General features: G+C 41.6%; 1 protein-coding gene across 2 annotated transcripts in view; it reads left to right on the forward strand.

Annotated features, from left to right (window-relative positions):
* The first annotated feature begins 1245 nt into the window (after positions 1-1245).
* Positions 1246-16463, forward strand: part of LOC125295821 (dedicator of cytokinesis protein 3-like) — a 41275-nt gene continuing 26057 nt past the window's right edge. For both annotated transcript variants that reach the window (XM_048245340.1, XM_048245341.1), the window contains exons 1-13: positions 1246-1821; positions 8600-8683; positions 8967-9007; positions 9591-9646; positions 9949-10045; positions 10485-10633; positions 12310-12394; positions 13104-13145; positions 13448-13599; positions 14050-14131; positions 15088-15148; positions 15677-15824; positions 15939-16027. In XM_048245340.1, coding sequence (XP_048101297.1) covers positions 1785-1821; positions 8600-8683; positions 8967-9007; positions 9591-9646; positions 9949-10045; positions 10485-10633; positions 12310-12394; positions 13104-13145; positions 13448-13599; positions 14050-14131; positions 15088-15148; positions 15677-15824; positions 15939-16027 — 1123 coding nt within the window. In that variant the 5' untranslated portion in view covers positions 1246-1784. The remainder of the gene's footprint in view (positions 1822-8599; positions 8684-8966; positions 9008-9590; positions 9647-9948; positions 10046-10484; positions 10634-12309; positions 12395-13103; positions 13146-13447; positions 13600-14049; positions 14132-15087; positions 15149-15676; positions 15825-15938; positions 16028-16463) is intronic.

Here is a 16463-nt window from a genome sequence, read left to right on the forward strand (position 1 = left end):
CATGACAAACTGTATTGCAGTCATTATGCTAGGTGTACATACAGTCATGAAGTATCTAGCTTCATAAACTATTACAGTATATAGGTTTCAACTGCCATCTGTGTGGCAACCTCTAGACACTTGACTCGTTAATTAAATTGATTTCACCCACACCAAAAGCTGCCATCCCAGATAGATTTCTTGATTATATTTGATACTATGCACTTTGAACACCGGAGAAAATCCATGATCAAGTTGGGTCTACTCCCCCCTCTAAATGGGTTTCTCCACACTGAAAGTGATAGATTTGTCCCTATAATCTTCTATACTTGTAACTCTCTATTCCTATGCTTGTCATTCTCTCATGAGAGAAGGGAGTTCTGTTGTTTGAAGGTGTAACAGGTAAGATTTCAGGTCCATGACTTTCAAACCCAAGCACTCTAAAGGCATTGTGGACAGGGCTTTAGTCATGGCTGTAGTCATCTCTTGGTCATGGACACGATTTTGCATTGTACTTAAGTTATATGAGGGAAAAGAGACGCTTACTGGAATATTAAAGCCTTAGCAGTCAGTGATGTGCATCACCAAGTCAGTCCATGCTGACAGTAGCCTACGCATAGAGCGAGGCAGATTAAATACTATACAACCGAAGTTAAATGCACAACATATTTTATCAATAGAATGGCAAGAAAGTCCGTTTGGTAATATCTAGGCTACGTCTAAACCTCAACCCCTCTCATCTTTTTAATTTGAAAACATGAATAGCAAGTTTTGAAAATGAATGTATTCAAGTGTCCGTCCCTGCGCTGAGTGAGTGGTGAATCATTCCTTCATTTAAAGTGGACTATTACTGGTTGTCCAGAGCTTTAATCACAACCCTTCGTTGTTAAACCATGTTATTGTCACGTGAGCGTCAAATGGGAATATCCCGTGTTTATTAATTTTGATATGGCTTATATCTTACTTTTAATAAAGTAAGATATAAGAAATGAAATCAGTGGTAGCCTAGATCAAGAGCCCATTTCAAGCTTGTGTGCATGTCTTTTATGGCGTGCGTCGAGATGGTGACTGTGTAGACACTTAACAGCCACATCCAAATAATTCAAAGGAGGAAACTGTTCATATGCTAAGGGAACGAACAATAGGGGCAGATAGAGAGACAGACATGTCTCAATTGCCAAGGTGTATGAGCTTTAACCAATGAGAAATAATGATCGCTCTTTTACCCGACAAGACAGCTGGCATCTTCAGAACCTTCATAGAACGTTGCTGACAGCTCGTGTCATGTGACGCTCGTGAAGATGGCGCATCCTTATACGCTGTAGGCTCGTATACGAATTCTCCGTCAGTAGTACCAGCTCACACACAAGCCTTGCAGTCGTTATATGGCGTTTTAAACAGCGGAAATTAAGGGAGGCCTAATTAAGATATATCCCGTTTTAGGGATTGAGTTAGGGATACAATTTCTCAGGAGGTTTCACGAAAAATACATCTAATTAGTTTGGCTTCGGTGTGGATGCTCCTGCGGTAATAAGGCTCGGAGATCCAATATCCGTGCACTACTGGAGACTGCATCAACTGCTGACGCGGAGGCTGTGTCGAAAGAGCGAAGCTAACCGATCTGAGACACACAGGCTCAGGCTTCGAGGTTGTTTTCACGATCTTTTTCATTCGCGATGACATGAAGTGTAGAACAAGAAAGGCCGAACTCAAAAGTGATGTAGCTTTCATCCAAAGATCATCCTCCCACGACATACAGGAATGAGGTTGAGATTTGTGAGGATATAGCATCGACCTACAGCAAAATGTGGGCACCTACAGAGGAGGAGAAATTAGGAGTTGGTGAGTTGATTTTAATGTATCATTTTCAAAAAATGTTTTTTTTGTTCTATGTTGTTAATTAAAGGCATTATATTTATTTTGGAAAAGGGGGAGGAGGGAAATGGGCTATCATTTCATGGCCATGTAAGCAATCTCAGCTAATTTTTCCTGCATGGTTTGTTTCGTTGGCTACTGGCTAAATAACATTGCTGCTACCATCCGATGATTATGAATTAATATCTTCACGTTTTCAAGGTTATGTTTACTCTATCAAATTAACCACGATTCATTGAAATTATCTACACGTAGGCCTACTGTAACCAAGCTATAGAATTACATGCATTGCTTCGCGCTTGTTGATCAGAATTCTGGCAATTAGAGGCCATCTCTCAGTGCGAGCTATGCTGGCTTCACGGCCTGACATCATCTGACTAACCCTAAGATCTGAGACCATTTTGTGAGATAGCCTTGGCTACCGATTGTAAGTGGAATCCCCAAACAATAGCAGGGATTAGTTTATATATTTTTTAGATCGCTGAAAACATAATCAGACACGGGCTACTGAGATGTTACAACGGAGAACCTCCAACAGGTGCGGGTAGGCGAGCTTCAAAATGCGGGGGTGTTGCTTCCCCGTCAGAACATCAACACGAACGAGTCCCAGAGGAGCTGCAGAGCAAATCTTTTAAAATCAGCGGTCTTTTCTCAACGTTTCAGACCAATATTTTTGACATCTGTCCATAGGGAGTTATATCGACCGATACACTGATGGTTGGGGGGTTCTAATATATCAGATCAGGAGATGACCGTGAAAGAGTGTTGCTGTCCGTGGTGCTGATATGTAGACTCGTGTACGCGCTACCAGCAGTAGTTGAAGGTTTGCGATTGTGCCCATGCTTGAAATGAGTCATTTTTCCCTCTCAGTGTAATCTTGATTTTATCAGAGTAGGAACTGCTTCGAAAGGAAACCAGGAAAATACCTGTCCTGCCTTTCTTTCGAGAACCACAAACGATGAGTTAATGAAAGCTAATGTGATCCTACTGATGACATTTAGATCTAATTTGATCTTTACAAAACTGGGGGTATGCCTATTCATATGAAGTAAATATATATATATTTATGTGTGTGTGTATACCACCACCAATATATATATATATATATATATATATATATATATATATATATATATATATATATATATGGGTGATTTCTTCAATATAACTATTAACACTATTATCACTGTTTTTTTCTTTTCTTTTTGAGATAATGGGAGGATATTCTAATCATGCATCTTTATAAATCTCACCCCATGTACTACAGGTCATAGGGTGAGATTTAAAAAGATATCTGTTCGTCTTTATGCATTGTCTCAATGTCTGGGCTCTGAATGTGTGTAACTTGCTGTTAGGGCAGTCATCCATTTGTTAGATCAGCATGTTCTCTTATAGGCCAATGGAAGATGGTAATGATCAGTGTGCTAGACAGACAGAACAGTTTTCGTACTAGACTAATTTCATCCAGACAGAACAGTTTTCGTGCTAGACTAATTTCATCCACACAGACCAGTTTTCGTGCTAGACTAATTTAATCCAGACAGAACAGTTTTTGTGCTAGACTAATTTCATCCACACAGAACAGTTTTCATGCAATTCTGAAAATACATTCACTAACACCTTTTTGGGGTCTTAATAATTTGAAGAGCTAGTGGTTATAGTATGATTTTTTTTTCTGTTTCTGTAACATCAGATGAGGTGTGACTTTTCATTTCTGATGGAGGGTCCTGTGTATCTGTGTTCTAATCCCCTTATACTGTATGTTATGTACTGTAATCCCATGGTAGGAAGGAAATGGGACACCTGGGGCAGCCGTGGCCTACTGGTTAGCACTTCGGACCTGTAACCGGAGGGTTGCCGGTTCGAACCCCGACCAGTAGGCATGGCTGAAGTGCCCTTGAGCAAGGCACCTAACTCCTCACTGCTCCCAGAGCGCCGCTGTTGATGCAGGCAGCTCACTGCGCCGGGATTAGTGTGTGCTTCACCTCACTGTGTGTACACTGTGTGCTATGTGTGTTTCACTAATTCACGGATTGGGATAAATGCAGAGACCAAATTTCCCTCACGGGATCAAAAGAGTATATATACTTATACACCTTTTTCACCTCGTTATTTGATAAATGTTTCCCCCAACAGCAGGTTTGAGTCTTTTAGTGTTATGAGATGCTGGAATTTGTAAAGTCTGTGGTGGGATTATGTGGAGTCATTAGTGTGTGGGGGATGGATGACCAGAAGCATGTCAATTCACATCATAGTGAACAACCACGACCACCACATGGAGGGGGGAAATAACAGCTGTGTTGTCTTTAAACAAGTCAAGCAGCAGATATCAGGTCAACTAGCATTTCCACAACTTTATACGATATTCTTATCCTAGATGTTTCTGTAGTGACCCTTAGTGAAGTCATTTGGTTAATTTTTTTGACTACTATTTTAAATAAATCTCCTGTATTGATGAATGGTTGTAAATTTAAGCACATACCAACACCCATATTTCCTGTGTAGTTTAAACAAAATTGAGCAAAATATTGTTAGTCAGCCTCATAATCATTTGTTAATCAGTCAGTTTTTCTGGTGATTCTAAATACAAAAATAGCACTTTAACAGTGACAGCTCCGTTCCTTTGTCACTCATATGTGTATGCATCATAACATATTTTCTACCTTCGTCCCCAATTGCCGGACAGAAAAGGGTATTGTAATCGTGTGTGTGTGTGTGTGTGTGTGTGTGTGTGTGTGTGTGTGTGTGTGTGTGTGTGTGTTTGTTTGTGTGTCTGTTCACATAGTTTAAAAACAAATGGTCTTAATTACTTCAGAATTGATTTAATTTGCACACAAGGTATTCACACAAGTGTCGCCATATCTCCTGGCTGTCATCCCTTGTTATCCTCTTACTTGATAATCTGGATAAAGATCGGGATGCAGGAAGTTTGGTTTCACTTTTACATTTGCATGTACATTTGTTCATGCAGCAGACGCATTTATCTAAAGTGACTTACAAAATGAGGAATAACATTCAAACTACAATGCAGAGGAGACCTTAGGCAATTACTGACAATTACTGACAATCAAGCTTTTTACTGCCAGTCAAGCTTAAGTGACTTAGGAGCCCTTTGAGGTGAACCCCTACGTATTAATTCTAGAGACACAGTGCCAATAGCAGAAATGAGCAGTAAATGCAAGGGTGTTTGTCAGTTAGTTAGCGGTGTTAGGAAAGTAGATGGTCTGCAAGGAGCTGATTTTCTGGTTAGTGTAAAATGTTGGCTGATCTAGAGTGATATCTGGAGTGTCATGCTTGTTGTCCTGACCTCCAGTGAACAGATGTTCCAGCTACCTTTCAAGCTGAGGGGTGGCACAGCAGGGAGCATGGATGGCTCACCGCTCCACTTTCTACTGTCCTTCATTTCACACAGATGAAGTGGATTTGTGGCTGGCTATGATCCCAAGCCTCCCTTGCTAGCCGAGCTGCTGGTTTATTTGGGTTATAACGTTAGCAGAGTCATGGGTAAAGGTCAGGGCACGTGCATACAGTTCTTTCTATCAGAGAAATGGAGGTTAAAAGTAGGCGCAAGTAGAGGAGAATTTGGTGTCCCTGCTTCAGGTGACTCCTTGACCAGGGGTGCGTTTCCCAAAGCCATAGTTGCTAACTAAGTTAGCAACTTTGTTGGTTACAATGCAATTTCCCATTGCCAACCAACTAAGTCGCTAACAGGTTAGCAACTATGGTTTTGGGAAACACACCCCAGCTCCAGAACATCTGATTAAAATCATGGTGTAATCACAATACTTCAGATCAGTTGAGGTCCCTGAGCACTTTATGAGGTGCCTTAAAACAGAAACTTACCAAACATTCTCAGAGAAACTCTGTGTCTGTTCAGTTTATCAGGTCAGGTAGTGGTCAGCCAGTTCACCTGCAGTAGGCGTCGAGTTGATCAGGGTCAGTTATTAGTATTATGTTCCTGTGGCTCATGTTTTGGTACCCTTGAATGGGGGGCAATCCGTGATGGTTCAGATGTGTTCAGATGCATAACTTTTGATTGGAGCTGGCCCTACATGTACTTGTGTGAGCTATGCTAGGTATGCGATTGGTGAGGTGCGGTGAATCCTATCACAGTGTAACACACACACACATACACACTGTAGACATGCATGGGAGTAGCAGGTAGTAGTTGTGTTGGTAGAGTAGAGTAATGACCGCAATAACAATGGAGAGAGGAATGAGCAGGACAGTGCGATAGAGCTTATTGAGGAAATAGAGCTTGAGATTATCTGGTTTAAGGAATTGTGATGAGAGTGTTTAGTACACTGTGGTTTTAAATAAAAGCAATTACTATACCAAGTGTGTGTGTGTGTGTGTGTGTGTGTGTGTGTGTGTGTGTGTGTGTGTGTGTGTGTGTGTGTGTGTGTGTGTGTGTGTGTGTGTGTGTGTGTGTGTGCACGTTCACGTGTGTGTATGTGTGTGTGTTTGTGCTTTCTTTGCTGCTGCAGGCAATGTAAAGCTCCAGCATCTGTCTGCTATCATGCATTGTCATTTTGGAACAGCAGCTGTACAGAAACACACACACACACACACACACTCACACACACACACACACTAAACAGCTGCTACTTTTCTAGAAAAGTGGGGCTGTGCTTGCTCTTACTCTTAAACATACTCTTTCAATAATACCTTTGCACCTAGGTATCACACACTTGGGGGAGTGATGAAAAGTGTATAACATACCTGTCGAAATTGCACACATAAGCATAAACAGAACGTTAGAAGGACCTAAATAACCGATAAAGCCTGAGTCTAATTCCTTAAGCAGGGCATTTCTGATCTCAGCACATTTGATTTACTGTGCTGTGCCATCATGCATGGTTGGGGGTAAGCTGGAGGATGGCCTTGTTTCATAGCGATGGCAAGTCCTGCTTCTCTCTCCACCACCATGCTGGCCTCCTCACAGCCCAGGAATGTAGTCCACACTGGCTGCCTGAAGTCCTTTCCTGAGCCATTCCCTTCACATCCACAGCCAAACCAGCCTTCCTTCCTTGTGCAGTACCGTCACTAATTATGGGGAATTCAGGATCTTGAGAGGATGTGCCTGAGTCATGGCATCAATCAGTGTTATATTCTGCCCCATCATTTATTTGCACTATGTAAGTGTATGTGTGGCTATCTACATGTGTTGTTGTGAGTATGTGTGTGTGTGTGTTTGTGTGTGTGTGAGGTTGTGTCTGTGTGTGTGTGTGTGTGTGTGTGTGTGTGTGTGTGTGTGTGTGTGTGTGTGTGTGTGTTTGTGTGTGTGTGAGGTTGTGTCTGTGTGTGTGTGTACAGAGGTGGATGTAATTTGGCAAAGGAGATAACCTAGTGTTAGTGCATATATTTTGTTGCTATAGTTACCACAGTAGGAAAATTGAGGCCTGAGGCCCCTCCCCCACACTGGGCCTCTGCAACTGTTGATTGGTTCATTATCGTCATGAGTCATGGACCAGTCCTCCTAAGCGCTGCAGTGGGGAGCGTTTTTGTACACATATGTGGGTTTAGCGAGCGTCTGTGGAGTCTTGCCATAAGGAAACAGATATGACTAAAATAAACACTCTCACCACTACACTTTCTCCAGTGAGAGAGTCTCTACCGCCGGGATGAATCATCTCTAGCACACAAAGGGAAATGCTCACCTGCTCTTTTTTTTCCTGGAAAGTACTGGAACCAGTTTGCACAACATCTGAAAACCTGAGCCGCACACTCAGAAACTTGTCATCTGGTGTTACTCCACCAGATATGAGCTCTGTACCCGCTCTGCTCTGTTCTGTTCTAAGAGGGGGGTTCCCAGTTCAAGCTTGGCTCCTCCTCGCTCTATGGGAAAGTGTCCTTGAACAAGACATTGAACCCCAAAGTGTTTACAGCGTCTTGCATTAGAGCAGGTAGAGAAGAGCTTTGAGTGCTTTCAGTAGAGAAGTGCTTTATACAGACCATTTTGCTTGTGCCCGTCAAAGTAGTCATTTGTATGGCATATGTAATTACATTAAGCACAATTTCTTTTTCCTTCAGGGACAGAGGATGAATATAACTTAGAGTGGTGGTGATAAAGGCAAAGTCATTAAACCTCCACAATGTTCTCTCTATCATTTCAGGTCATTGTTGTTCATCATTGTCAAGATATGTTTCATTAGGATAAACCTTTTCCTAACAGAAAACTCTAGTAGTACCATTGGCATCTGTTTCAGCAACACTTTGAGCATAGGACTTCAGTAGTGGAGTTGGGCTGTGGGATTTATATAGCATTGTTGCAACACATTAAAAATATGTAGTAGGCAATTTCTTGATATTATGACATTCTTCATATTAATGAATCCATGTATGTGTATATCCCACCAATTGTTTTAGCTCGTGTGACTTTTGTACCATTGTCTATAGCATGCTCTGGTATTATGTCAAAGGATGTGAAGGAAACTCCTTGCCCTAACTTACTGGACTTGATGAGTTAGGAAGCATTGATTCATGTAGCTTACAAGGATGCAAGGATTTATTTGTCACATACATATAGATACTTTGTAAAACATGTACTGAAATGGCCTTTAGCTGCTCAACTTTCCCCTGGAGAGGTATCACTAAGTAAGAACAAAGTGAATGAACTAGGAATTGAATAAATAGATTGAGAGATTGAGGGGGTAAAGCTTGCTTATTCTCTTATTTCTCCACAGACTGTGACTTGTATGTGTTTAGCATGGCTTGACCAGAGGTTGTGTGCTCTTGTTTGCAGTGATCTGCAGCTTCCGCAGCTCCGTGGCCCAGGCGCTGCTGCTGGAGATCGGAGAGATGGTGCAGATTCTGGAGAAGTGTGAGGGTGAGCCGACTGTTCCACAGGGACCTAACCCGAACCTTGTCACTTTGCCGCTGTGTCATGTGGATGATTTTACAGTTAACCGTTACCAGGCAATATTTTCACCAATGCACTGAAATAAAGGACTATTAATTATATATTATTCATATAATTAATTGTTAATTAATATGTGCTGTTATTAAAATAATATTATATTTAATGTAGTGATAGTTTAAACAATGACCAGAAATCATTCATTGTGTAGGATATGTGCTTGTAGAATAACACGGTATGACTTCTGTTGCAGGATGGTACAGAGGTTTCTCCACTCGAAAGCCTACAGTCAAGGTATTATAACCACAGTCATGTCTATGTTTACTTAGATCAAAGGATTTCACTAGCATAGAGCAGACACTTTACTTTGCACGTGAGATAAACTGTCTTGTGTTACATAATGAATGTATCGTGCTAATAGACACAATGCATAGCATACACGTCAGGCTGGGAGTCTATGTAGGAGTAATTCTTGAAAGCAACAGTATCCAAGAATTTGCCACTTTTTGAGGTTTTCATAGGCATCTAGTTTTGGTATTTTCTTCAAATTCTGTTTTTGATGGTACAGCATATGGTTATGTAGTATATGAGGAGTAGATAAACCTGAGATATGCACTATGTAATTCTATGCTCCTGGACAGAGCACCCTGTGAAAATAGAATAATTTCTCAGCATGACTAACTATATTGCCAAAGACACCAGATAGCGTGTCAACAAGATTTAACTGGTGGGTTTTGTTTGCCTTTTAAGCAGTTTTAGATCAAAATTCCTTTTGACAGCTTTTAATTTGTAAAATAGCCTGATTTAGAATTACTGAATTTAAGAGAAAACCATGAGGGGAACTGCATTTATTATTTATTTGGCTTCTTTCTTAAAGGGAATCTTTCCTATCAACTATGTACACTTGAAGAAAGCCATTGTGAGCAACAGGGGGTGAGTGCACATGTGCACACACACACACACACACACACACACACACACACACACAAACACTCACTCACACAGACACACACACAATCACACACATCACATATGCACACAAAAGCCCACCGAAATGCTCAAACTGAATGTTAGTTCATCTGGGTTATTTATGAAGAACCTACTTTGTGCATTAAGGAGACAAACCCAATTTTTCCCAGTCTTCCCCATGGTTGTCATGTGCTGAAGGATCACAACAGTGTTTGCACTTGATCTAATGGAGACTGTGTGTGCGTATGTCTCTGTGGATGTCACAGGCAGGGGGAGACAGTTGTTCCTCTGGAAGATCCCATCATTACAGAAACCACCAGTACATTGCAAGAATGGGCAGTGTTATGGAAACAACTCTATGTGGTGAGATTTTATTTAATTAATTTTATTTAACAATGATGAACAATGTTTGTCTTTTATTGTATGCTTGCATATTGCGTGTGTGTCTGTGTGTCTGTGTGTGAGTATGTGGCTACTCTGTAAGAGTAGCTGCGTTGCCGTGGTGATATAGGGGGTTGCATAATCTCTCCCAGAGCCTTTAAACAGGAAACAAGCCTCAGGCAGCGCTGATGTAACATCCTGTCAAGCAGGGCTAATGTGTAGCTCTGATTTCTGCTGCCTTGTATATAAAGTCTCCTTTTCTCTCTCAATCTGCCAACCTATTCTTCCCATTGTTGAGTTACATAAACAAAAGAAATGTCCAAAATATGCCTTTGAAATAATGCAGAAGCTGACCATATCCAGTGGTGTCCCTGGGGTGTGGTGTGGAGTTGATGATGTGGCTTGTGATTGGTTGTTGCAGAAGCACAGAGTGGAGCTCTTCCAGAAGCTCCGTCAGGTGATGACCGAGCTCATTGACCTGCGCCGGCAACTCATCTCGGGTCACATGACGCAGGAGCAGACTCGTGAAATCAAACGCCATATCACATTACGACTGGACTGGGGCAATGAGTAAGAACCATCCCTATAAGGGGATTTGCTTGTCTAAATGTCTGGGTGACCCTGTTGGCTGATCTCTGTCATCACAGTACCATAAAATGTGATTAGCCGAGAATGAATAGCTGTTTCTGGTAGGGTAGAGGTACCAATCAACGTGGCCTCCAATCTTGGTAAATAGGCAGAGACATCAGAAGCAAAGGAATTGCAAACTCTGTAATTTATTTAGGAGCCTCAGGCAGTTCACCATAAGGGCTGATGAATAACCTACTCCATTTTTATTCAAACCAGATACCTGCATGTGGCCAATGCAAACATCATGTATTTTGTATGCTGATAGGTTACAAAAGATGGCACCCTGGAGATATCTTAAAGCTGAACTCCTCCATATTTATGCCTCCTCCCTCCTGACTTTCCAGCCTTAGGTTTAAGGATTAAAAAAGCTTTTCTTGCTCACACTGGCCATATAACTACCACAACTACAACCAAGAAGTTGGAATGATGGACTGATGGAAGCTGAAAGGGTCATGCATCACCACCTGCCTAAATAGTACAGATTGTGTTTCTTCAGTAGGATAGAAATTATAACGAACCTATGGATAAATAATTAATTAATCCTTCATCAATCTCTTCATGTCATTATAAATTTAAGCCAGACTGATGGAACATTTACATGCATTGTTTCAGTGCTGAATACCTGAAACCGCTTAGCCAGGTTTGAATATGTAGCATGCAAAAGGAACAGTGCACTGCATACTGAGAATTTTAGTTGAATCTTGGCGACCTTAACAGTTACGCTGAACTGTTAGATTACATCCAGTCAGGACCATTTTCATCACATGTGGGATTTATGTAACTACATATCTGAAGGCAGTACACTTAGTCTTGGCAGTATGATAGTAAGGTTCTGCTGTAGACACAGGTTCCCTGCCAATTCATGCAGCCATGCGTCGGTACAACAGCAGAAACAAGGCCATGAGAATTACTACATTAAGATTATACTCATTGGTAGCCACTTCTCCGGGCTACATTAATCTAACATGTACTAATAAATCAACCAGTTGAGAAATCAGAAGGATGCAACATGTCATTAGCGATAGATAGCATTTTCAATACATTGCCTATGTTATATTCAAGCAGAATAGCAGAAGCACAAGTAGGCAGCTATTGAGGAAGCCCTGAAGGACTGATAGGCAAACAGAGAGGAGGCGGAGCCGGAGACGGCGGTGGTGGGTGTTAATCACATCTGACAGCCGTGCAGTTTGAAAGGCGGTGGTTGCATGATTGACAGGAGGCCTGAAAAAGACCACCCTCATATATACGTGTTTGAATAGGGCTGGTAGGCGTCGTGAATCAGCTGGCAGGGCCATTAACAATGAATGTGGCTATGAAGCACCATAAAAGATTCAAATCTATACAGTACACCTCGAGACCAAGTTTAAGGGAACAGTAGAAGGAAAAAGAAACGCCTCTTTACTGGAGAAACTGTGGAGGTCAGTATTGATTACACGTTTGGCTGACCCATTTGAAGAGGAAGGAGTAAAACAGGTTAGCATAGTGGTCAGCGAGGTCCTGTTACAAGACAATGTGAGACAGAAAGGGGAATAAAATACTACTGTATATCCTCCATAGACAAAGATGTATGTATGTGCCAGCAAAGCACTTTCACAAACAACTCTCTTCTTTTCCAGACACCTTGGTTTGGACCTTGTGCCCAGAAAAGAGTTTGAGATGGTTGACCCAGAAATCTTCAGTGTCTCTGAACTTTATAAAATGGTATGTTTTGTGTGTGTGTGTGTGTGTGTGTGTGCACAAATGTAGTGGTAAAATTCAGTGGATACTATCAATCAAAAACATTATCATCATATCATCATCAGTATTTAAATGGTCAGAAGGAGCATTTAGGAAATGTTGCTATGCTAATGAAGCTGTAGGTACATACTGCTGCCATTTCACATGCGTGTGTGCGTGTGCGTGTGCGTGTGCTTGTGCGCGTGTGAGCGTGTGTGTGAGCGTGCGTGTGTGTATATATATGTGTGTGTGTGTGTGTGTGTGTGTGTGTTTGTGAGCGAGCGTGTGTGTGAGTGTGCGTGTATGTGTGTTTGTGTGTGTTTATGTGTGGGTAGATAGTGATCCCATTATCAAATCACCCGTAAGAAGCTGACTCATATGCGGCCAGAGCTTTAGAATACAAATATAGTGTTTTCTTTTGTGTGTGTGTGTGTGTGCGTGTGTGTGTGTGTGTGTGTGTGTGTGTGTGCGCGTGTGTGCGTGTGTGCGTGTGTGTCGTGTGTGTGTGTGTGTGTGTGTGTGTGTGTGTGTGTGTGTGTGTATGTTTGCATGCCTTTATACATGTCTCTGTGTGGCTGTATTCTAAATTTGATGTGAGGTTTTGTAGAGTTTTAGAGAATTGAGGTCATATTTGTGTATTTTTCGCATGGTCGATAAAAAATTCACGATTGGCTTCTGTTTAACTGTTCTTCAGCATGCATCCAGTAGACACTGTGGCCAGCCCAGTCAAACGCAGGTAAACACAACCACTGATGAGTTTCCATGATCGTTAGTGAGTGGGTGAGCAGTTCAGTTAGTATATGAGTGAGTAACAGCATATAGACTTATGTGTGGATGGTAGCCCACATGTTAATGAATTTCATTTTTTGGCCTTTATGTGATGCATTGATGTGATGCATTGTATTTGAGTGTTTAATCAAACTTTTATATTGGTGTATGTTTGAACCGTGTGTGCCCTTTAATTACTGTTTCATTCAATGACTATTTAATGGCTATTCATTCGGGAGCTAATGAATGACGATCCATAACCTCTTTCAGGGAGACCCTCGACAGCGCCATGGCGATGCGTGCCGTGCCCCAGTGGCGCACCACCTCTCCCTGAACCTGAAGAGCTTCACGTACAACAGCATCAGCGAGGACACCGACGTCCTCTTCAGCCTTTACGATGTCCGAGACAACAAATGCATCAGGTAGGAGCATACAGAGACATACAGAGAGAGTCTGTTGCAAGGGAAAGAAACGCTACTAGACTCCGCTGGCTAATCCCACAACAGGTGCTCTTTGGTGGTGCAGGTACAGTTCATAAAAATCACTAAATCCCGGCAGTGGCTGGCTACACCCAGGATCAAAAAGACCAAGGCACTTCTGTCTTCAAATAAATGCAGGTTTATATTTTCAAACACATACCGACAGAGCCATTGCACTAACATGAGGAATTTTATGACTTTTGGGCGACGTGGCTTAGCACGACATTCATGTAGTAGTGCATCCATTAATCATCTACAGCTCACATGGGTGTACCATGGAGACTTGTTCGCAGAGCAAGTTCTCTTGAACTGATCTGGAGCACGAAGTAGTTGAGACTGAAAAGGAGGCCTTTGGTCCCTTCTGCTCTAACGTGGGAATGTTCTGCCTTTCAGCGAGAAGTTTCTTGTAAAGCTGAATAAAAATGGAGGCCCGAGAAATCCAGAGAAGTCCGACGGACTGTGTGCTCTATTCACAGTAAGTGGGTCGGGTAGGGTCGGGTCGGGTCGGAGGATCTGAGGATCTTATTGCTGTGCAAATGCAATTTATGTACATACGGTAATTTTCTGTGTATTAGCCGCATTGTGTATAAACTGCAGGACAGTGTTTTATGCAAGTTAAAAAAAACAAAACCATAATTATACCATATTAATACCCCGTGTATTAACCTCATAGCTTAAAGGAACCGTATGTAAGAAATGTATTTCAATTAATCATAAAATGGCCCTGATGTCACTAGACATGAAGAAATCATGTTAATTTCAAATATCACTGACAACAGTAGTCCGGCCAGGATATTGTCATTTAAAAAGTGAAGTTGCAGCCCTCAACTGATGTTGATGTTGTGTTTTGTCATGTCATGTTGTGTTTTGGCCTAATGCGCCACCCTCCACCTATCTACTAATCACAAAGTCAATAGTGTTTTGGCGTCCGGGTTGGCAACCTCGAGTCAGGGGGGAGGGGGAGGGGATCCACCGCTCTACAGTAATTTGAAAGTGATTGCAGTACCAGTATTGGCCACAATCTTACATATGGTTCCTTTAAGAAATTTTGCAAAATCAATCAATGAATGAACCTCGTCTAATAGTTGGTAAATTACGGTAACTATTCTTATGTAGACAAAATATGACTTGTTTCACAAGATAATGTTTTAGAAAAATCTCATTTTCTGTTATTCTGATAATAATACATAAATAAACATAAATAAACAAAATGCAGACAGTTCACAAAACAATGCAGTGAAGAGATGTAGTGTTGTGCACAGATAGACAATTAGTGTGTGCAGCCTGGAGGCTAGCAACAACCCAGATAATGGGAGGTGTGGTGTGGTGTGGTGTGGTGTGGTGTGGTGTGGTGTGACTCAACCCCTGAGGCTCGGGAATCAGGGCCAAATTCTAGGTTGACCGTGGTGGTCATTTCCGTTTCCTTCACAGGATCTGAGCAGTAAGGACATGAAACGGGATCTCTACATCGTGGCACATATTATCAGAACTGGTAAGCCACTCAGCTATAGATGATGAGCTTACTTTGACTTGTTATATAGTATAGTGAGCTTGACATTTGAGTCCATCTGAGGTCTTGGACTTAGCTGAGAGTGGTCAGAGCCATGTCTGTAATGTTCTCTAAAGTTACAGTTCACATTTTCAATTGAATTGTGTTTGCTGGGGCCTCCTAACTGACAATTACATTCCCATTAGCGCAAGCTGAAGAACCTGATCCATTTTGTAACCCGATACATCATATATTTACCCCTCTTGAAATGGATCATTTCTCCTCTATTGATTGCATTCCTTATGACTTAAAATCTTTATTTTAGACCTTTTAGCCCCATTTCCCTTAATGTTACTGTTACAAGTGACTATCAGTATCAATATCTGTGTATGGTCATCTTTGAACTATACTTTTAAGTGCTTGCTTTTACAGGATACTAAATCTTTAGGACTTTTGGACTAATTTTGTGCAGTAATGAGAGATAAGTGCTTTCTGATGTAGGGGTGCCATATCTCTTGGGCTCTTTTGCAGGTCGGATGTTGCTGAATGACTCTAAGAAAGGTCCAGCTCATGTCCAGTATAGGCGGCCATATGGCTGTGGAGTGCTGGCAATGACCGATGTCTTCACCTCCATCACGGACCCAAGGGAAGAGAAGGACTTTGTGATCAAAGTCTTCACGTGAGTTGGACTGACCATAATGCAGAACATAAATTAGAAAAACATTTTTTTTTTAATATTAGGATATTTTTTTGTGCATGTTGTGGTTGGTAAATGAAGCTCTCTTCAAACCAGGTGCAATAATGAGAATGACTGGTACCAGATTCAGGAGAATATCATCCGCAAGTCCAACACCAAATACTCTGCTCCCAGCACCAACTACGGTAGGCATCAAACCTCAGTTATTTTCTCTGCCAAGGAGGTTATGTTTTTTAGCTTGGGTGAATAAAGCCAAGGAAGAACCCATTCAGTTTCAGAGTGGCACTGAATAATGGTGTGGACAATGGATCCACTAATTTGTAAGCATTGTCAAAGGTGTGCACTCTACAAAAGCCCATCTAGTTAGTATTATATAATTTTATGTTTATTATATATTTTGTGCTCATATGATGTGTACAGTACCCTCCAGAATTATTGGCACCTCTGCTAAAGTTGACTAAAAGGAAGAATGAGGAATGAGAGGTATGTTAAATTCCCATAGAGGCAGGCAGATTTTTCTTTTTTAAAGGCCAGTTATTTCATGGATCCAGGATAACAGACAGACTGACAGACTGAGGAAGTCATTCATTTCCAGGGCCATTGAACTGTTCAATGCATCAC

This window comes from Alosa alosa, chromosome 6 (genome assembly GCF_017589495.1).
Source record: "Alosa alosa isolate M-15738 ecotype Scorff River chromosome 6, AALO_Geno_1.1, whole genome shotgun sequence".
NCBI lineage: Eukaryota > Metazoa > Chordata > Actinopteri > Clupeiformes > Clupeidae > Alosa > Alosa alosa.